The 21,773-nt window shown below is 45.0% G+C and overlaps 2 protein-coding genes across 4 annotated transcripts in view; both read right to left on the reverse strand.

Annotated features, from left to right (window-relative positions):
- Window positions 1-14,565, reverse strand: part of tmem102 (transmembrane protein 102) — a 24,349-nt gene extending 9,784 nt beyond the window's left edge. For 2 of the 3 annotated variants that reach the window (XR_009935078.1, XM_062516378.1), the window contains exons 1-2: window positions 13,333-13,602; window positions 11,639-11,850 (exon numbers count right to left, since the gene is read on the reverse strand). Coding sequence is in view for 2 of the 3 variants with exons in the window: in XM_062516378.1 (XP_062372362.1) it covers window positions 11,639-11,840 (202 nt within the window). In the remaining variant the exon portion in view is untranslated. Of the gene's footprint in view, window positions 1-11,638; window positions 11,851-13,332; window positions 13,603-14,536 lie in introns of those variants that run through there. The other variant, XM_062516379.1, reaches the window with a different exon arrangement.
- Window positions 14,566-17,328: 2,763 nt separating this feature from the next.
- On the reverse strand, window positions 17,329-20,927 carry tmem256 (transmembrane protein 256). Its single transcript, XM_062516881.1, has 4 exons — window positions 20,798-20,927; window positions 20,387-20,424; window positions 20,090-20,170; window positions 17,329-18,211 (listed from the first exon to the last, which is right to left on the reverse strand). The coding sequence occupies exons 1-4, from the start codon at window positions 20,877-20,879 to the stop codon at window positions 18,068-18,070; spliced, it is 345 nt and encodes a 114-aa protein (XP_062372865.1). The 5' UTR covers window positions 20,880-20,927; the 3' UTR covers window positions 17,329-18,067.
- Window positions 20,928-21,773: the final 846 nt, after the last annotated feature.

Genomic DNA, 21,773 nt, shown 5'->3' on the forward strand with positions numbered 1-21,773 from the left:
TATGGTGACTGAGAGGCCTCATTTCTTTTTAATATTGATTATTTAAAGATATGTGACTGTCTGCCACTCACAACAACAACAACATGACCACCCACTGAGTACACCAAGTTTGGCTGACACAATTCACTAGCAATTCATTCGATACGCATTTAGCTGACATCTTGGTAGTTAATAAAATATAAGATAATGCAGAAAAAAGTGCTCGCAAAAGATTCAAACAGTCATTTATGGAAGTGTGCACATGTTATTTTATTTACTATTCTTTTTCAATAACTGATGTACTTTTGATAACGCTTACACTCGCATGCTCTTTCGCACACATGCACACCCAATCACACTCACACACCCATACACAAACAAACACAACAATTCAAGAGTACATGCTATCTGATAAGGGAGGGAAAATGGACACACACACACACACAGTCACACACCCATACACAACAATACAAGAGTACACGCTATCTGATAAGGGAGGGAAAATGGACACACACACACACACACACACACACACACACACACACACACACACTCTGTGATGACTGGTGCTGGGACCTGAAGCCTGACTAGTGCAGTTCAGGGAGAGCAGGCTCAGCAAGGGGGCTTGTGGGAGAAGACTGCTCATATTCTCCCTGGAATGAAATCAAATCACATTTCAGCATTCAAGCTATGCGCACTCTCACCCCTGTGGGAGCCCACAGCAAGCCCCCCCAGAGTGAGTGTGAGTGTGTGTGTGTGTGTGTGTGTGTGTGCGCGCGCGTGTGCCCGTGTGTGTGTGTGTGTGTGTGTGTGTTTGTGTCAGACTTTGTGAGCTTTGCGATGGATCTTAAATCTCCTAACACATTTTTTTCCACCCAATTATAAAGTGAGGTAACTCACTGTGAGAGCGTGTGTGTGTGTGTGTGTGTGTGTGTGTGTGTGTGTGTGTGTGTGTGTGTGTGTGTACACAGCATGTGTGTTTGCTAACGTTATAGAGAAATATGGCGGTGATACAATTTTAAAGCCAAACAGAGAGATGGACTTACCCCTTCTTGTGTACGTGTGTGTGTGTGTGTGTGTGTGTGTGTGTGTGTGTGTGTGTGTGTCTGTGTGTTTGTGTATCTAAACATATCTGTTTGAGAGCTGAAGATCATGCTTCTACTAAAAGTGTGAGTTTGTTAATTTACAGTTCGCTGGTCAAACTGTGACAGAAATATTCTTCACCAAAGGACGACAGAAACGCAGAGATAAAGAGGATAGGGTGTGTGAGTGTGTATGTGTGCGTGTGTGTGTGTGAGTGAGTGAGTGAGTGAGTGTGTGTGTGTGTCAGAGAACGAGAGACTGCGGGAGATGAAAAGAGACGTGTGTACGTGAAGAGTCTGGCTCTGATTCGTTTTCGTTTTATCTGTCGAGAGATTAAATGGATCAAACTGAGGGAGCACAACACCAGACGAGAAGAAAACAACTTATCTCCTCACGCGGACTTCACAGGGCAGCAGGAGAAAAACAGCCTCTCCATTAAGCGGCCAAGACCTGCCACTTCAACACAATGTCTGAGACAACGCCTCCGAGAGGGGAAAACATTAGAAAACTTTAAATTATTTCCGTTCTCTCAACCCCCGAAACTTGTCATATCAAGCCAGACGCACCAAATAGCTCACCGTGCAGTCACTTGCACTTGCACGCAGAGAAAAGAAAAAAAGATTAATGCGTTGTAGAAGTCATTTTTTTTGTTTGTTTTTGAAGCCCTATCAGCCAACTAATCATGACTCTGGGGCCTGGATGACAAATGCTGTGGAGGAGAGAGAAGCATCCTTCTTCCACCACGGCAGCCTTCCACCTTCTCAGTGCTTGTATCATTATTTCTGAATAATGACAAGAAGCACGCATTCCGGAACGTGCCAAAAATTGCCACAGTACTCCGTTGCCATGAGAACGAATCTTGATTGAAAAAAAAAAAAAAAAAAAAAAACTCACCATTAGTTTGCGAGATAGATAAATAAATAAATAAATTCCCCCAGAAAATGTCACGCTGTGATTTATGACTAAAAATAAAAAGCCTCTTCTCTGAACTGATCTTCATTTTTTTTTTATAATTTTTTTTTCTGTTCACACACGCTGCGGAGCTCTTGTTAGAACTGGTTTCACGCGCTCCCTCCTTCTGCACGAGATTGTACTTTTTTAATGATGTAATGTAATCCGACTCAAGGTTACCCGACCCATTTAAAAGCAGAAACCAGCTGCCGCCAAAACTCATCTCAGAGCTCAATTCACGGCATCAATGTTGGAGATCAGGGCTATGTCAGCTGCTGGGTCTGATTGTTAGATGGAAGGGGGGAGGGGAGGGGGGGGGGGGTGGTGCTGGGATTGCAGAAGAGGCAGCTTTTTTCGCGGGACGGATAGTCGATATCGTGGCGCCCTGCCGATGCGAATCCCATCAAAGGTAAATCTGTCTTCTGCCATCATGCACAGCAGAAAGGGCTGTTGAGGAGTCATATCATTCAACAAGACTTTTTACTCACTTCAGAGATTTTTACTTCCCTTACAGTACTCCTATCCGGATGTATATGGCATATCAGTAATGCAAATTTGATCAGATTGGGTGGTAATGACCTGGCAGAACTCAAAAAAGTGATATACCCAGCAAGTGGTACCCATTCCATACTTTGATTCAAACTTTCAAAAAATATCCTGTTCTTAAAGAAAACCACAGCATTTAATCTTGTTTGGGGTTGAACCTGCTTGGTGAAATTAAGTTCCTGAAAACCGCTCGGGGAGGAGGGATATCTCAAATGCCGTGGGAGGATATCAAATGCAACGGGCCAATTTGTCAGAACGTTCACGGAGATCTAATTTGACAAGATGCTACGAGTCGAGTCCCCGTGTGTGAGAAATCCAAAATCTAATTTTGTTTTGCCCTTAACTCATACGCTACTTCATTAGTTTAGCCCTGTTGCTAAACGTTTTCATTAGCATCGACGCATTAATAAAGAGAGTGTGGGAGCAATTCTGACAGGCACTTATTCAGCCACCTAAGCACAGCAGAGATCAAGAGACGAGAAATGTACTAACTGTATGACATTAGTCTTTTATTAAGGGCTTTGTGTACCCTAAATAGATGATGTGTATGATTAAAAAGACAGAGTTTTGAATCTCCACTTACGCCGAATGTAAGGTTATTTAGTAAAAAAAAATTTTTCTCTCTCTCTCTCTCATTCTTTTGAGAGTTTGACACAAGGTGGGAACATAAACATGCAAAAGTGAATCGTGACTCTTGATTAACTCATACCGACGCCTCAACAGCCCAACTCTTGACAGGGACTACATAACTGAGCAAGTTAATGCTACAAGGCCAGGAGCTGTGTAGGCGTTGCCATGTCTGTTTCCCATCTGCCTAATTAAAACTTAGGCAAACACTGACTACTTTCGAAACAACAAGCAGTATATACTGTATGGATCAGAAGTTTTGCTGGATGGTCATTTTACAATCCCACTGTCACCTTAAGCCTACCTTACACTGACAAGATTTGGGAAAGATTCTTGAAAGATTGTAGTCTTTCAATTAATGCCCCTCATTCAAGCTTTACTCAAAAGACTACAATCTTTGACTGAGAGAAAAGGCCAGAAGTCTCTTAAGACACCTACAGGCTTCCCACTCCAAATCAAATGTACAATTCACTACTTGCACTAACAGCTCTCAGTGCTGTTGTTTGACTTCCGGTGGTAACTATATTGAAACTGCATCTTCTGCTATATTCTGCTCTTTAAATATTCACTATACACACACACACACACACACACACACACACACACACACACACACACACACACACACACACACACACACACACACACACACACACACACACACACACACACACACACACACACACACACACACACACACACACACACACACACACACACACACACACACACACACACACACACACACACACACACACACACACAGGCTGAGGCAGTTAAGTCACAGGACTGATATGAGTTGGGGCACTTCCTCGTCGCTAGCTTGCTAATTACCCGTCTGTCTCTGTTACATGAACTCGTTGCTTCTGGTGGCGCTTGATGGACTGCTGGTTGCACCCGAAGCATTATCCAGGGGGGAAAAGATGGTGCACTTGAACGAGTATACGCACAGCTGCTGATCTCTCTTCAGAAGCTCTTCTCTTTTCCTCTCTGTTCTCAGGAAGATCAGATGAGAGAGAGAGAGAGAGAGGTGGGTAAACGGATCCACACACGCTCTCAAGAAGACATCTACGGAATAACGAGTGACGTGCGGACGCGGCGATGGCCCTCGTGGGAGTTGCCCCTCTGGCCTGACAGCTGTCGGAGTCGAAGACGCAGCACAGCGGACGTTTTTTCTCAAGAGCGAACAGGCGCATATCGTCATCATCATCATCACCATCCTCCTCCTCCTCCTTCTCCTCCGCAGCTCCATGCCTTCGAAAGGCTGTTGAAACCTCGTCCGTGAAATCCGTCCACACTGGAGGCCTCTTCTAACGGGGCTGGTCTCCCATCGGACCTCACGGAGATTACAACAGCTCAGTCATCATCAGCGGCGAGGCCGTCTGGCAGCATCCAATTAACATGCCACGAAGGCTCCATCAAGGTGCAGGGGGAGAGAGAGAGGAGGACGTATGGGAGCCTTTCATTAAGTGTGTGCTACCAATTAAGTGTTGCAGATGGGCCCATGCCTACATTTATGCACTAACACATGCTAAACAGCCAGCACTAATCAAACACGACCACAGCGCACACACTCGCACACACACACACACACACGCGCACACACAAAGTCTGATTAATGGAGTAACAGGTTGCAGAACATTTCACATCTGGACAGCACTTACTAAAGCAATCCCATGGGACAAGACACACACACACACACACACACACACACATACTTCCCAGGAACACTTGCTCTTCGCTGTTGACAAGGGTGCTTGATATTATCCTGACTGATTCCAAATCAGATCATTTCTTTCTGTACACCACTACTTATTGCTAGTTTTGTCCGATATGCTGTGAAATGCTGTTGAGATTTTGACCTTTTATACCAGAACTCCAAATTCCATTCCACATTTTCCCCCAATAACTTTTCAAGGTCTGGAAAACAGCAATTCATAATTCAAAGCTCTTTAAGACCTGCGCAAGCAAACACCCTCTGTTTAGCTGCACAACAGAAGGGCCCTGCCTGACAGCGGGAGTCCCACCGATTATTCTGGGAAGAGAGAGAGATGAGGGCTTCCAGAGAGAGAGAGAGAGAGAGAGAGAGAGAGAGAGAGAGGGAGGGAGAGAGAGCGAGAGAGAGAGAGAGAGAGAGAGAGAGAGAGAGAGAGAGATAGAGGGAGGGAGAGGAGAGGGAGGGAGAGAGAGCGAGAGAGAGAGAGAGCCAGAGAGAGAGAGATGAGGGCAACCCTTCCTGAGAGAGAGAGAGAGAGAGAGAGAGAGAGAGAGAGAGAGAGAGAGAGAGAGAGAGAGAGAGAGAGAGGAGAAGAGAGGGAGAGAGAGAGAGAGAGCGGAAGAGACGAGGGCAACCCTTCCGTCTGATGTTTGAACTGCGGCGCGAGCACGCCGGTGAAACTCCTCGAGGGAGTGCGGACACTTGGTGTTTGTTTGCTTTGATTACCCCGTCTCCTCAGGTCTGTTTTGTTTCCTTGTTGTTTATTGTTTATCGGTTTCCACGGCACCTCTTGACCTTCACCACAGGATCTACCGAGGAGGAGGAAGAAGAGGAGGAGGAGGAGGAGGGAGGAGGGAGGAGGAGCCGGAATACGGGTCTTTGACGCTGTTGTTTAGAACCTCTTGTTTTCCTTTTTTCTGTGTTTCTTTCTTTCTCTCTTTCTCTTTCTTGCTGTGTGTGTGTATGTGTGTGTGAGAGAGAGAGTGTGTCTAGCCTTCAGTCATAGTCTCTTCTGCAAAGACCTTCTGAGATCTATAAAAAATTGTAGCAATACAAAAGAAATATTGTGATTAATTAGATCTTCAGGGAGCGGAGGCTATGGGTGAAGAAGTTAACACACACTCACAGACACATACTCTCAAAACTCTCTGTCATACACACACACACACACACACGATAAAAAAGGAAAGAAAAAAAAAAGACTGAGAGAAATGCTAATGTTGCCGGACTGGCGGGAGATCTAGAGTGAAGGGGCGATGGGCTCTGGTAGAGCTCAGCTGGATTTTCGTCTAACGAACACTCTCTTCCTTCATTTTCTTCTCTCTCTTCCCTTTGTTCCATCGTTCCCTCTATCTGACCATCCCTCCAGCAAAACAAAGGGAATAACAGAGCTCTCCGACCGCAGCACACAATAATGCCAAGGCTGAGCAATGCAAAGCCGCTTGCAGTCATGGCCAGGTAGGTATGAATGAAAGCGGGGAAAAGTGAAAGATAGACAGACAGACCGACAGTCAGACAGACAGACAGACAGACCGACAAAAGGACTATGAAAAAAGACTGGACGAAAGAAAATGAATATTTTTGTGCTATAAACCTCATTTATTTTTGCCAGATCCTGTGCCACAAATGTGCATCATGCCCGACAAATACAAATACCAATCACAAATACAAAGCTCACACACACACACACACACACACACACACATTCATAAAGTAATTCTCCCGTGAATTACTCAACCCATTCAACAGTTTCTGGTTCGGAAAATAAACACACACAACTGACTAGAAGATAAAGCAATGGTGTTGAATGTAAAGCCGCGTAACGCAATGCACAGCAATCCACAGATTATAAATCATCATCGATCTACACAGTGCAACCGTTTACGCTCTGTCTTCTTGTGATTGAACTTGCATTTCCCCATACAGTATTTGAGTCGAGTAGCTCAGTGCTGAATTAGGCCCACCTGTAGATGCTTTAGCCTACGTCATCTAGAGCCATGCGATACCAGCTGCAGTATTCTACACTCTGGCCTATCCATAAGAGCATGGAAACCCGACCGAAGCCCGACGGGTTCGGTCGGACTCGAACAACTATTTAGAACTTGTTCAGGCTCGGGTCGGACCCAGACACATCAACGCGATAAGACATTTGAAATGTGAAATGAAAAACAACTTATTACACTTGATGTTCGTTTTTTGTGATAGATTATCCTAATGGAAAAAAATAAATAACAGCTTAACATAATTTCTTCCTGTGCGCGAGATTTTTCTATTGCTGTTACAACGCAACACATGCAGTAAGTGCGGTTGTGAGACATGAGACCTTTTTGTCTGAATATTTTGGCTTTTGTTCCAAATGCCTTTCAATTGATTGATAAAATCGGACTTTCCACACAAGCAATATCCTCGTGTGTCATAAGAATGCCTATGAAAATAGTGTGATTTTAAGTGCATAGGCTTCCGCAAGAAAAAAATTCAACCTAGCAGAACAGATTGTCCCCTTTTTTGCGGTAACATGAGACACAAATATTTAAGACCCATGCAATCTGAATTTAAGACAATTTAATAATTTTAAAGGCCTTATTTTTAGGCAATTTAATATACGACTTAAGACTTTTTAAGGACCTGCGGCCACCCTGAGATCAGTTTCGCGGGAGATTGTGACAGAACATCTTTGGCAAAAAAAAAAAACAAACAAACAAACAAAAAAAATATTAATAATTAGTTCTACCTAGAGTAGCTCGAGTTGCTTCCGCCAAGAGCTAGACCTGCCAGGCAGCTGCAGTGCTACACTCTGGGGGCATGTTCATGAGCCCCCATGTTCATGCCCCCACCAGAGTGTAGCACTGCCAACAGTAATGATACATGATGGCAGAGTTTTCTTACTTATTCAGAATTATACAGTGGGCAGCCAGTGGCAATGTCAGTTGTGTTTATTTGCCCATAACATGACCATTTTCCATGAAATACCAAATCTGAAGGTGATGCATCGTACCAGCAGTGGCTGCTCGTAAAAAATGTTTACGCAGTCTGCAATAGTACAAGGACAAAGCTTCAAGCACACAATTAGCATGGCGTGCGCGCACACACACACACACACACACACACACACACACACACACACACACACACACACACACACACACACACACACACACACACACACACACACACACACACACACACACACACACACACACACACACACACACACACACACACACACACACACACACACACACACACACACACACACACACACACACACACACACACACACACACACACACACACACACACACACAGTCTACTAACAAGACAAATCCCTAGACAGACAAGCCCATAGAAAGACAGACACTTCTGGTGAGGAACTTGAAGAAATAAGTGCTCTCTGGGAAGTACTAAAGTTTTTATCAGAAAGCGGAAAAACACATAAAAGCGAAAATTGCCCAATAGCTCTCTGTTAGTATCTCGGTTCTGCGTATCTTCCGTAAGCCGCAGCTCTCGCCCCTGTTTCTCTCCTCAATGTCACACACTCGACAGAAGCATCTTAGTTTTATGAGGGAGTGGGATGAGCGGAGGGAGGGAGGGAGGAAGGGAGAGGAAATGGATGGCAGTGGAAGACATAAAGACATAAAAGACACATAAAAGACATATGGAGATGTAGAGACCGGAGACTATGGGAGAAAAACTGAGGAGTGCGTGTGTGAGTCAGAGAGACAGAGACAGAGACAGAGAGAGAGAGAGAGAGAGAAGACTTTGTGACTGTGTGTGTGTATGTGTATGTTTAGAGGTGTGTGTGTGTGTGTGTGTGTGTGTGTCTGAATGTGTGTGTGTGTGTGTGTGTATGTATGTATAGGTGTGTGTATGTGTGTATGTATAAAGCTGTGTGTGTGTGTGTGTGTGTGTGTGTGTTTGCGCGTGTGTTCGCAAGCAAGCAAGAGAAAATTTAGTTCTATAAAATGTGAAACCAGAAAAGAAAGGGAAGAAATGTGTGATAAAACTATATGTATGTGTGTGTGTGTGTGTGTGTGTGTGTGTGTGTGTGTGTGTGTGTGTGTGTGTAATATATATATATATTTATATATATATATAAAACTAGAAAAATCTTTGTGGAGGTTGGTGGAGGGGACAGAAATGTAGAATTAGAACCGGTGAGAAATTAAAAGAGCAGGTGTGAGATACAGACACAGAGAGACAGAGAGAGAGAGACAGAGAGAGAGAGAGAGAAAAAGAGGGGGAGGAAGAGAGCGATAACGGAAAGCTGACTGTCACCTAATCCAGTATTTGACAGGATTACAGAGAACGGCTCCGATCATATTTCTGGGCAAACAATAGCGCGCGGCACAGCCAAGCACAGCGCTCTGTTCAGGGCCATGGGCACAGAGACACGGGCACAGAAACGAGGACAACCAGCAGCCTGTGCCAATCAGCTGGCTAGCGTGGCACCCATTGGGCACGCTGAGGTGTGTGGGCAGTCGGATGGGTGGCACGGGAGTGGTAGTGTACCCCCCCCCCCCCCATTGGACACGCAGAGGTGGGTGGGTAGTCGGATGGGGGGTACGGGAGTGGTAGTGTACCCCCCCCCCCCCCCCCCATTGGGCACGCTGAGGTGGGTGGGCAGTCGGATGGGTGGCACGGGAGTGGTAGTGTAACACCCCCCCCCCCCCCCATTGGGTGGGTTGTGTTTGGCGTGCGGGTCATGTCAGGTCAGGTCGGGATGGGTGGGGTGGGGTGGGGAGTGGACAGGTTAAGACACAGCAGACAGAGGATAAGAGAGTGACGGCGTGTGACGTGGCACTGTGATGTAGGTGTGTGTGTGTGTGTGTGTGTATGCCGTAGCACTGTGATGTAGGTAGGTGTGTGTGTGTGTGTGTGTGTGTGTGTGTGTGTGTGTGTGTGTGTGCCGTAGCACTGTGAGTCTGTGACGTATGTGTGTGTGAGCCGTGGCACTGTGACGTAGGTGTGTGTGTGTGTGTGTGTGCGTGCATGTGTCGTGGCAATGTGACGTAGGGCTGTGTGTGTGTGTGCCATGGCACGGTGACGTAGGGGTGTGTGTGTGTGTGTGTGTCGTGGCACTCTGATGTAGGTGTGTGTGCGTGTGTGTGTGTGTGCGTGTGTGTGTGTCGTGGCAATGTGATATAGGTGTGTATGGGTGTCAGGCGGGTGAGAGCACGAGGAAGATGTTAGCAGTAAAGTTTGACGAAGGAGTTGGTGTGTGTGGGGGGGTGTGTGTGTGTGATCTGAGCGACAGACAGATGAGAGAGATCATGGCATCCACTGAGCACTGTGGTAAGTGTGTGTGTGTGTGTGTGTGCATGTATGTGTGTGTGTGTGTGTGTGTGTGTGTGTGTGTGTGTGTGTGTGTGTGTGTATCGTGTGGGGAGGGGAGGAGGGTTTTGTAGAGGTTAGGAGTAGAGTCTAGTTAGGGGGGATGATGTGTGATATGAGAAGCAGACAGAATAGAGAGAGAGAGAGAGAGAGAGAGAGAGAGAGAGAGAGAGAGAGAGAGAGAGAAATAGTAAGAAAGAAAAAGATAGAGAGCGAAAGAAGGATGGGGGGATGACAAACCGGAGCTCCCTTGCTAAAGAGCCTTTGATGCATGATACAGAGAGTCTCTCACACACACACACACACACACACACACACACACACACACACACACACACACACACACACACACACACACACACACACACACACACACACACACACACACACACACACACACACACACACACACACACACACACACACACACACACACAGGAAAACACTCGGCGGAAGAGAAGAGGAAAGAGTGCCACCTATTGGTTGCTGAGCATGTTTCCAAAACACAGTGGGACGGGCTTGTTGGAAACACCCCAGTGCAACTGCTCTGCTTATCCGTCAAGATTACCGCCGTATCCATGACGATCCTGGAGCTGTGTTTAAAGATACTGTGTGATCACAGAGTGGCCCTTGTGTTGAGCACAGCAGGGACCTCATTATTGGCTTTTCTCTAGAACAGAGAACTGGCTTATAATGCAATGAGGTGTACAAAACACATTTGTTGTGCAGGACAAATCTTCTACTTCAAACACGCGCACGTACACACGCACGCACACACACACAGCATGTTGATGATGCTAACTTTGGCAGTGTATTCCAAACTCTACGCGCACGCGCACACGCACACGCACACGCACACGCACACGCACACGCACACGCACACGCACACGCACACGCACACACACACGCACACACACACGCACACACACACACACACACACACGTTTGCATTTTTGGCAGTATTTTCTAGACACTCACAAACACAAAGCATGTTAAAGATGAAGTCTTTGCCAATACGTTTCAAATACACACACAAACACACTGACCAAGCATGTTAAAGATGAAGTCTTTTGGCTGGTGTGGCCCAAACACACACACTCACTGAGCGTGTTAAAAATGAAGCATTTGGCAGTATGTTCCAAACACACACACACAGAACATGTTCCAATCCTTGGCAGTGTGTTCCAAACACACACACACACACACACACACACACACACACCACGTTAAAGATGAAGTCTATAGTGGTGTGTTCCAAAACACAAACACACGTTAAAGATGAAGTCTTTGGCGGTGTGCTCCAAAACACACACACACACACACACACACACACACTGAGCATGTTAAAGATGAAGTCTTTGGCGGTGTGCTCCAAAACACACACACACACACACACACACTCACCGAGCATGTTAAAGATGAAGTCTTTGGCGGTGTGCACCTCCAGGGCCGTCTGGTCCCCGAACTCGCACTGCTCCAGCTGCACCAGCTCCTGCACCTGGGCCGAGAGCTGCTCCAGCGCTGTGCCCGAGCGGAAGTCCACCTCCGAGGCCCGCTTGGACGGAACCGGGCCCCTCGGGCCCACAGCGCTCATCAGGGTATCCATTGGACATAACCTGGAGCAGATGAGAGAGAGGGAGAGAGTGCAGGAAGAGAGGGAGGGAGAGAAAGAGAGAGAGAATGTTCAGGGAGTGAGGGGGAGAGAGAGAAAGAGAGAGAGAGGCGGAGGGAGAGAGAGAGAGAGCACATGGGGGGGTGGAGAAAGAAAGGCAGAGGAGAGATGTTTATGCAGTAGTAGTACTAGATGTTATGTGGTGTAAATGTGGTTTATTTCTGCAGCATTAGATGTTTTTTAGTATTACAGTATTGTTGAAAAGTTTGGGGGTTACTTGAAATTATCCTTCTTTTCCATGAAAATACACATGAAATGAGTTTGAACAAATATGTTTTATAAAACTTCATTATATTCTACACTCTACATGCCTCAGTCGGTGCATTCTGCTTCAGTACTGTCTGCATATTGACATAAAAAGATCTACAATCTAAACATAAGGACAAGATCTCCAGATAAATCGTTATTGCTCAAAGCTCTCTTAAATGAGAAATGCAGTATATTATGTACAATAATGATTAATGACAACGTGATTTCATTTGATATGCGTGCGTCAAATCTTCTAAGTTGTTCTAGGTTCCTAAGAGTATACCACTCATACGTAATGCATTATACACCATAAATATGCAAGTACACAACATGGCACTAAGTTGATCTGCCAGACTCAGAGTATCACTCATGTGCCGCACCTGGTCTAGGCTAATATTTAATGTGAAGACAAGTGTCGCACTTGACTACAGAGCAGGTGTACCAAGTAGGCTATCCCCGATTGTAAAATAGCAGATCACTTGACGTGCTATTTGTGATCAGAGAATGCAGAAAATGTACTTTGACAATTACGACAGAGGGAGCAGAAACGTAGGCTACGCTCAAATCAAATCTCAGTTGAAAGGGTTCATCCTAAACTGTTGTAGTGTGTATGTGTACATCATCGACTGTGTCACTTTCCATTAACATTTACCTATTTATAGTAACGCTACGTGTATGTCGTGCAAATACCACTGTGGATATTAGCAACTTTGTAACATTATTTGTGTTACGTTACTCGGACATTAACCCCTGCCCTCGTTTGCTAGCTATGTAGGTCAACTAGCTTGTAAGATTAACGTTAAGTGGCAGCAGCAAGCTAATTAGCTAGCTAAGACAGCTATCGATTCGGTCAAATGGCAAGTTCAACTCCATCATGAAGAAAAACGGTTCCAGATCGTAAACTAATTGTGCCATAAAGCCATAAAGCTTCTGACAGTAACTGTATTGCACTTGTAGTGGAGAGCACCTGCCTTTCCTGACACTACCTCACGCAGGGTCCATGTGTGCAGTTCACATTCCCCAGTTTTGGTCAAGCGACTCAAATTAGCTTGTTCATTTGCTAGCCAGACAGGTGGGATAAATGCAAAGAAAGCTAGCGTGCTAACAAGATGATACGGCGCAATACTGAGACTTTAAAATCCTCTAAGGAGTAAAGATTAGGTTATATTGAACACACCCTTCTGCTGGTCTGAAGTTGTGTCTTATCTTCGGGGGTGTTCGGTTCGATTTGCGCACTGGTATCCGATTTCTCGTCCCGTCATTTCCAACAGGTCCCGAGCGCCCACCTTCCCCCTAACAACACAAACTCCGGAAACACTGTGCCACCACTGCCTACAGAGAATCTTGGGAACGGTAGTATGTAACGTAGACACAACACTTGGCCTTGAAACTACAGCGCGTTGTCCCATATAAAATCCCCCCCGGACTTTGACTAGGCTATTAATGATTGTAGGCTACTCTTCTGTAAACGGATTTTCAAATGTTTCTGCATTAGACTAGGCTATACCCTTTATAATCAGATTACTAGGCTATATAGTGCAGCTCCTGAATCAAATTGTATTATGAAGAATAATTGGGGGCCTGAATGAACATAAACAAAGTCAGTGGCAAAAATTCTATACCCCCCCCCCCTTTTTTTTTTTTTTTTTTAAAGAGTTGTGCATGGAACTGAGCCCAGGTTGAGGATAACACCTAAAATCCCCTTTCATTTGCTTATATAGCCTAGTTAATACTGCAATTGTTTTCATAAGATAATGTTTGCCCATTCAGAGCAAAGGCATAGGCTACATCATGGCATTCATCCCCACATACTGACTATAAATCGATTGACACCCCCAGTTTCTACAGAAAGGAGGGAGGCGACGGAGGGGGGGTGCAAGAAAATCGAGGCAGTCTTTCGGAAGACAAACTGTCACCACAGCAGGGTTCTTCTCTTGCACGAGGCCTCTGACAGCATTTAAAATTCTTCCTCTTCTCCACCTCTGCATTTTTTCCCTCCTCTTCTTCAGGAGGTGCAGGAGTGTGATCAAAAGACTTTCAATCCACTGCCAGTCTCATCCTTTCTCTCTCTCTCTCTCTCTCTCTCTCTCTCTCTCTCTCTCTCTCTGGTGTCACCTTGAAATACCTCCCCTTTGAAGCTGTATCAGGGAAGCTGACAGTGCACATAATTGGTGCAGTGAGGGTGAGGGGGGAACAGGCAAAGGAGAGAGCAGGGCAGAGGAGAGAGAGAGAGAGAGAGAGAGAGAGAGAGAGGGAGAGAGAGAAAGCAGGGCAGAGGGGAGTGTGTGTGTGTGTGTGTGTGTGAGAGAGAGAGCGAGAGTAGGGCAGAGGGGAGTGTGTGTGAGTGAGTGAGTGAGTGAGTGAGAGAGAGAGGAGCTTACTGAGCCAACAGCTGAAGCTCCTGTGAACCAGCAGCCTCCTCCTCACTTTGAACTATCAGCAGATTCAACACACAGTGGCGTCGGTCAGTCAAGGCTTGCACGAGAGATCAAAGAGAACAGTGGAGAGAAAGTGTAGGCTACAACATATAGGGTCAAGAGATTCAAATGATACATAAGCACATCATATGGAATTATCACACCAGAAACTTGAATGAGGTAAATGAGAATCAAACTGCCATTCAAAGATATCACCTGAATTCACGGAGGTATCTGTAGGCCTACTAGCCCAGGCCTATAATGAGTCTCATTCTAAACTTCTCCATCTCTTGTTATAGGACCTCCAGCCTTTTCAACTCCTCTCCAAATTAATCAGGGTTGGAAACATTGCGAGTACTCAGACTCTTTACAAAGTGAGTGAGTTTGGAGAAATCAGGCTGATGCACTTCTAAATTAAGTCTCCATGAAGGTGATTTAGGAGGGCCTAGTAGCCTCACACCTTCATCACTACAGTAAACTATATTTTTGTGATGCTAAATGTGAGACTGGCAGAATAGCGTGTTCCCTGACTGAGGCACTGGCATAAAACGTAACTGCTAAGTTGATTGCCAAGTTTCCTGAGGTCATAAGGACCAATGTGTTTCCTGCAGTAGTAAGTGGCGGCTTTTAGTATAGCTGATATGGCTTATATAGCCTTGAGTGAAGCAGTGGCAGTCATTTGGTGCACGGACTCATGACCGAAGGGAACGCAAACCATGTTAAAGACTGTGTGGATGCACCTTCTGTACTTGTGAAAGACCCTGCAAAATGGGCGCAGGGTTGCCAATGGCAGCAGTGACAAACACATCATTACATTCAAGGCCTGTCTCTCGCCAAAAACTCTGATTTTTGTTCCCCAATCCCCATAATGCATCATATAATATAAAGCCTGATATTGTGTGGAGAGCGAGAAAGTGGAGCTTGTGCCAGGCTCATGTGGAGGCAAGACATATTCATTTGTGACCCACACAAATTGGGAGCACCACTCTAAAACCCACCAACTATACACGCACACAGTACAATGCCTCCTCCTCTACTGGAGCTCATTTTACATCCTCCTCCAGTTAAATTCATGCCACCAGTATAAATCAATAAGGCCCAGCCAGGCATCCACGCGGCCCAGGGTGAGCAGGGGAAAAAATGGTAATTAAGGAATTGCAAGGTACAAGGGGGAAAAAAACAAACAACAACAACAAAAAACCCACAAAAAAGAGCTATAGGCCTACTACTGTACATGATAAATTGAAAGGGAGGACAGGGAAAAAGACAAACTGAATGCATTATTACAAATCTCTCGTGTGCTTAGTTGAAAACACAAGTTTTACTTTTCGTTGTGGCTAACAGACTGGCAGCACAAAACAAACACAAAACATCAAGGCTAGCAGGCTAATCACAACTCTCATTGACCTCTCCCGTTATCAATGGCGTCTGAAGTGCATGGTAAGGACCGAGCACAATCCAGCCAACACAAAGAATGACCAGATTCAAGGACACTGGGTTGGTCTCAGCTTTGGGTGGGGACACAAACAGTGCACTCCAATGCAGCGTTGGTTTTGTTTGTTGCCACATGCTGGCATCCATAGAGAAGTCTGCATGTTCAGTGGTAGAGTGGAAGAGACACTAGGCTTCGTCTCATGGTGAGCAGTGCGCCTTCATGTACTGTTGCCAGAGGGCTTTTTAGTTTGGTTGGAGGAGCTGGCGTCTCTGTGGCAAACAGTGAAGAAGCAAAAACAACTGCCAAGTAAAACTGGTTTTCTACTGAATAAGATTGAAGATATAGAAAATATTGCCTCAAATTGAGTGTTAACACATAACCAAACAATAAATTCAATCCCAACAACGAGCAATGAACCTCTTGCCGTGAGTTGTCTGTGGTGCAGTAAGATGTGGGCTCTAATTTGATTATACGCTAGGATTATCATAGGATGGTCATAGCTTGTGGATTAAAGGTATTGTTGTGATTGTGACACCTACAGTACATGGCTTGTCAAAGTCACTGAATAGCACCACATGTTCCTAGACCTCTGCTTTTTGCCTATGTGAAAAATCTGCAATATTTTTTTTTCCTCAACAGCAAAAATACTCTGGCTCTTTGATACTGGAATATGATAATTTTGGAAGGTTTTTTTTTTCTTTTTTTTTGGGGGGGGGGGGGGGGGGGGTTAAAGGCATGGTGGTGCTGCATCATTAACGAGTGCTAAAGTGTGAAATACCCAAGGGCAAGGAGGCAGGCATCAGGGAACTGTTTGATTGCCAAACGCTGATTTAGCAAAGATGCCCACTGCTACTACCTTCCGTTAATGAGGGTTTTACGAGTCGCCATGATCACAGCTCGTCAGCGTATACGTGCCGCTGTCAAATAGGATTCCTCCTCCTCCACTTCCTCTTCCAAGCCGCCCCAGTCCGCTTCTATGAACGCTGCCCTTGCAAATTGACCCTGAAGATTTATAAAGCCATTTTCAAAGCTTCCTCGCCATTGCCTACAGTCAAAAGAGCTGGGGAATTAGCGCTTCAATGGATTTTCACTTTCAATTTGAATGCAGATAGGTCTGAACATGGCTTGGGCTAAAAGGGAGGGTGATGCTGATGAACTCTTGTGTCTGTAGACTCGGAGGATAAGACCCCGAGGGTTATGCGAGACCGCCAAACACTGACCCAGCAAGCCATTCAGAAATGATTCCGCCGCTACCGAGCTAAGCACTATGCACTAACATATACGAAGGTCAAAGCTGACAATTCTCTCTTCCCTGCTCTACTTTGCATCAAAAAAAGCTTTATTCTTGGGTACATGGGGAAAACACATACAGTAGTTTGAAAATATATACACGCATGGACGAATCAAATAGATATATTTTTGTGTGGGCAGCACACAAGAAACAGCAATTTCCATGGTGAAGTGAAATAGGTACTGTATGTGTGTGTGTGTGTGTGTGTGTGTGTGTGTGTGTGTGTGTGTGTGTGTGTGTGTGTGTGTGTGTGTGTGTGTGTGTGTGTGTGGGGGGGGGGGGGGTTGGAGGAGTCAAAAAAGGGGATAGGAGGGGTATGTGATCCTGAGGTCTTATCTTCGTCTCACAGACGCGTCTGAAACGGAGGTTTGTGATAAGACACACATTACAACATTCTCTCTCTCTCTCTCTCTCTCTCTCTCTCTCTCTCCCCCGCCTCCCGGAGCCTAGCAGATGACACGTCTCCACCGCTCTTGTCTAGGCAGTCAGGCATGGCAGACACAGGCGGCATGAAACCTTCAGTACGGGTCAACTTCAACAGAATACAATACGCCAGATTAACATAAGCAGCGCAGGTCCCTCTGGACACTAGGGAACTGTGGGTAACTGCAACTCGGATGTCAAAAAAAAAAAAAAAAAAAAAGTCAGTGACAGTTGAGTGGCCAATGTAGACTGCACAAAAGTTGTCCAGATACTCCGCTGTCACACTGAGGGATTCAAGTGCAAGGCTACCAAATGAGTGAGAGAGAGAGAGGTCAAAGTTCAGAGTTCAAATGATCATTGCAGCCCAGCCAGCAATGAGCAGTGTGCCCCCGATCGGTGCCACCTTGCTGAGGCCGGGGTCACCAGTAATCGCCTGGTGGTACAAGGATCCACAGAAGCACCCCATGCCAGCCACTAGTAAGGTGCCAGCCTGCAGTGAGAAAAGAGGACAATATTTTCATGGTCAAAATCATCACCACCACATTATTACCTCCTCTAGGGGAGGTTATGTTTTCATCAGGGTTTATTTGTTTGTTTGTTTGTTTGTTTGTTTGCAATATTACTCAAAAAGCTAAGGGGTGGATTTCGATGAAATTCAATGAAAACACCGTCTGGATCCAGGAGGCGCTTGGCGGAGGTCTGACTCTCGGAGCGCTTTTCTAGTTAATGACTTATTGCCATACTACTAACTGTGCGTTCACACCGCCGGCGACTTGAGCTTCCAAAAATTCCGGAAGTCATTCATTTTCAATGGAAGCCGGCTTCTCTCGTCTCGTCCGTCGGCGTCGCGTTTTGGGCGTCTTGAGCGACTAGAGAAAGTTGAAAGTGGTTTAACTTTATGGTAATGAGCTATGAAGCGGTTCAGCGACCAAACGACCAGCAATGAACATAGTATGCTACTACGTCAGAGCGGCCAAAACATCCAAGCTTCCCACGGCGTCCTTTACAGGGCGTCCAGAGCGATTTTGGAAGCTCAAGTCGCTCTTGGTCTGAACGCACAGTAAGATGTCTGAAAAAGTTGTATGTTGTACCCGGTTTATCAAACTGAAGTAATATCAAAGGCCGGATTGGACAGAAATATTTTACAAGCCTTGCTTTTAGGATATATTCATGATATGGCAAGGTCTGAATCAAATCTGAGATGGTGCAGTGATAACCTTTTTTCTGATTTGATACTGAATTACCCTAATAGCACACCGTTGGACACAAAGCATCACAGACAGTGAGTTCAGGTAAGTGCATTCAACAGCATACTGTAAGCTTAAAAGCCTCTCTCGCCCACAAACACATCATTACGCAGGAGAAGGTAAACATCTTAAATTGGTGCTTGAGCTCTGCTGTCATCGTGGGCGTACAGTAGATACTAGTCTGGGCTGTGGTGAGAGTTGTAGCTCCTTTTTTGATTTTTTGGAAAGTCGTAATGGTTCATCAAATGTGTTTGTGCTGGTTGCACTAATTACAGTCTGAGAAAACGAGAGTACAGCACTTTGATTTATTCCGTATGGGCACAAGCACCCAGTCAGCTTATTATAATATTTTGTGAGTTGAGCGCGTTCTATGTACTTTATTGATTCACTAATTACAGTCTGTCAAGACATCACATATACACCATTTTCCTACCAAGAAAAGCAAGGCTTTATGCGCTTGGGTGTGTTTTGAAATCTGAATAGAAGGGACTTCACCACTTCACTTCACGGCAACTGATAACATAACGGACATTAATATTTTGAGTATTGACCGTATAACTATTTCAATATTGCGAATATGGTGTTTACTTGGGTTGTTATTGAAATGTCAAATTCATATTCCCATTTTTGCTGTTGTTGTTTTTGTTGTTTATAATGTCCTTCGAATCTGCATCAGGATCCATTACACCATTTATTGACCTTGACCTGTTTACTCTATGTCACGTCCGGTTAGTGGTTTATTGATGTAGAAGTCATTTTCTCACTATATTGTTTCTGAGGTCATTATCTTTTTTTTTTCTGAGAATCTAGTTCCTTCATCATTTATCTACACTATGCTTTATAGGGCTTCCAACCTGCAAGTTGCTCTTCAGGACACCCATGTGCATATACAAACATGTTAACAAACATGTCAACCTTTTGGCGAAAATGTAACTTATTTACACTCCAGAATTAAATAAGATACATAACCTTCTCTTTTCTTTGCATGCAATACCCCAGTCTGATATCATTGGCCTAGCTAAGCATAATTCACTGACAGTGGGTCAGATCAGTTAGCTTCTATCTAACATTGCAAAGCGTTGGCGTGTTCCTATGTTTCTGTGGCATGGCCAGGAGCTTACCACGGCAGGCTTCCGGCAGTGGGCTGCACCTAGGAGTGCCAGACTGTGGTAGAAATGATACTTGTTTGCGGTCTCATACAGCTGTGGATAAAGCAGATGGAAAATAGGTTGGATCAAACTTATTACGTACCCACAGACATGGTGTGGGAAATATGTGCAATTACATTTCAAGACTAAAAATTACATTTAATGTCATGTTTCCAAAGCATATAGGCCTACTCAAGGGAATAAAGCCTAGCACAGAGGATTTCAGTTATTGGCCGATGGTATATGTAGGACAAACAGCAGTGTTTTCACCTCTTTCAAGTAGTCATCTCGGTCACTCCGTCTGAAGCCTAAACAGCCGATACACAGGGAAGGTTATAGAACACAGTTACGCCCCCTTGTTTCAATATGTCACCGTCCCTGCCAGTGTCTCTGTGCTTCTAGCAAATAGAGCGTCCTTCGCCACAGCCCATCATTTGAATTCTGGTTAACTAAGCACACAATTCGTTTCAGCCTCAATTCACTTCAAAACGCTTTCGCTAAAACTGCTGTCGTTAAGTAACGTACAGTAGGTTAACTAGACTGTCATCTGTGAGCGTGCCCGCTGTCACTGCATGCATTAGGCTACTCACGTGAAGAACGTCAAACACATCAGCCAGCCCTACTCCTGATTCGCAGCACGCAGTCATGCAATACATAACATCACAATAAAACCTTTCCTACCGTGTGCTCCGTACGCCCCAGCAGCCACGGCAAGCGCCCCAGAAACGCCAGCTAATCTCGTAACAACTCGGGACGCGGTCATTGTAGCGAGCAAGTTCAACAGCGAAGGATACAGGAAACTGTGGATAATGTGTATCCAATCCGAGTGCAGTATATCCGCTTATGGTTTACAAGGAAGTGCTACAGGAGCCAAAATGGCCACGGCGCATGAGCAGTTTCCAAACGGAGATTGAATTTTCAAAGTGATTGCCATAGAGCATATTATAATGAGAATATGTGTGTAGCCAATATTTAATTTATTATTCATATATGCAAATGTTGCCGTAGCGTTTCACTGCGCATTTATTGGGCAATTTAGGCTATGTGGCTTTTACTGCGATTTTCTTTTCCCCTTTTACTGAAAAAAGAGGTAGGCTAGTCTATTTCATTCATTAACATTTCAGCCTGCCAGGCTATACATAAGCATCACATAGGCTATAGTCACTATTAGTCAAATAAAAACAAAACAAAACAAAAAAAACCTGATCAAAACAAACAAACAAACAAAAAACTTGTTTGGAGAAACAGAAAAATAATTCAAAAAGCATTTGAAAATCGGGTAGTCTTAGGGCTACGGCTATACATTATTCATTAACCTGCTAAATTAGACCCTGTTGCAATACCACATGCATTATTAATATTACGGCATTTCCCCGCAGAAAGTTATTAAAACTAACTCCTGGGTTTACGTGGATTACAACGCACCTCATTACCATCAAATGCCGACTGGCAGCTCTAGGGGGCCAGCACAAGCAGCAGGGCTGATGTGCATTCACATGCGCTTCAGTGAAAAAAATAAAATAGAGAGAGAGAGAGAGAGAGAGAGAGAGAGAGAGAGAGAGAGAGAGAGAGAGAGAGAGAGAGAGAGAGAGAGAGAGAGATTAGACTATTATTAATAGTAGTAGCAGGTCCAGTAGTAGGCTATGCGTATTCTGTT

The sequence above is a fragment of the Sardina pilchardus genome, chromosome 16, assembly GCF_963854185.1.
Source record: "Sardina pilchardus chromosome 16, fSarPil1.1, whole genome shotgun sequence".
In the NCBI taxonomy this organism is placed as follows: domain Eukaryota; kingdom Metazoa; phylum Chordata; class Actinopteri; order Clupeiformes; family Clupeidae; genus Sardina; species Sardina pilchardus.

Bases quoted from the DNA above. Each gene is read 5' to 3' on its own strand.
- tmem256 (XM_062516881.1), bottom strand. From the start codon at position 20,879: ATGACCGCGTCCCGAGTTGTTACGAGATTAGCTGGCGTTTCTGGGGCG. The intron at 20,425-20,797 runs GTAGGAAAGGTT...TCGGCTGTTTAG, and splicing joins TGGGGCGTACGGAGCACACG to GCTTCAGACGGAGTGACCGA. The intron at 20,171-20,386 runs GTGAAAACACTG...CTTTATCCACAG, and splicing joins GAGATGACTACTTGAAAGAG to CTGTATGAGACCGCAAACAA.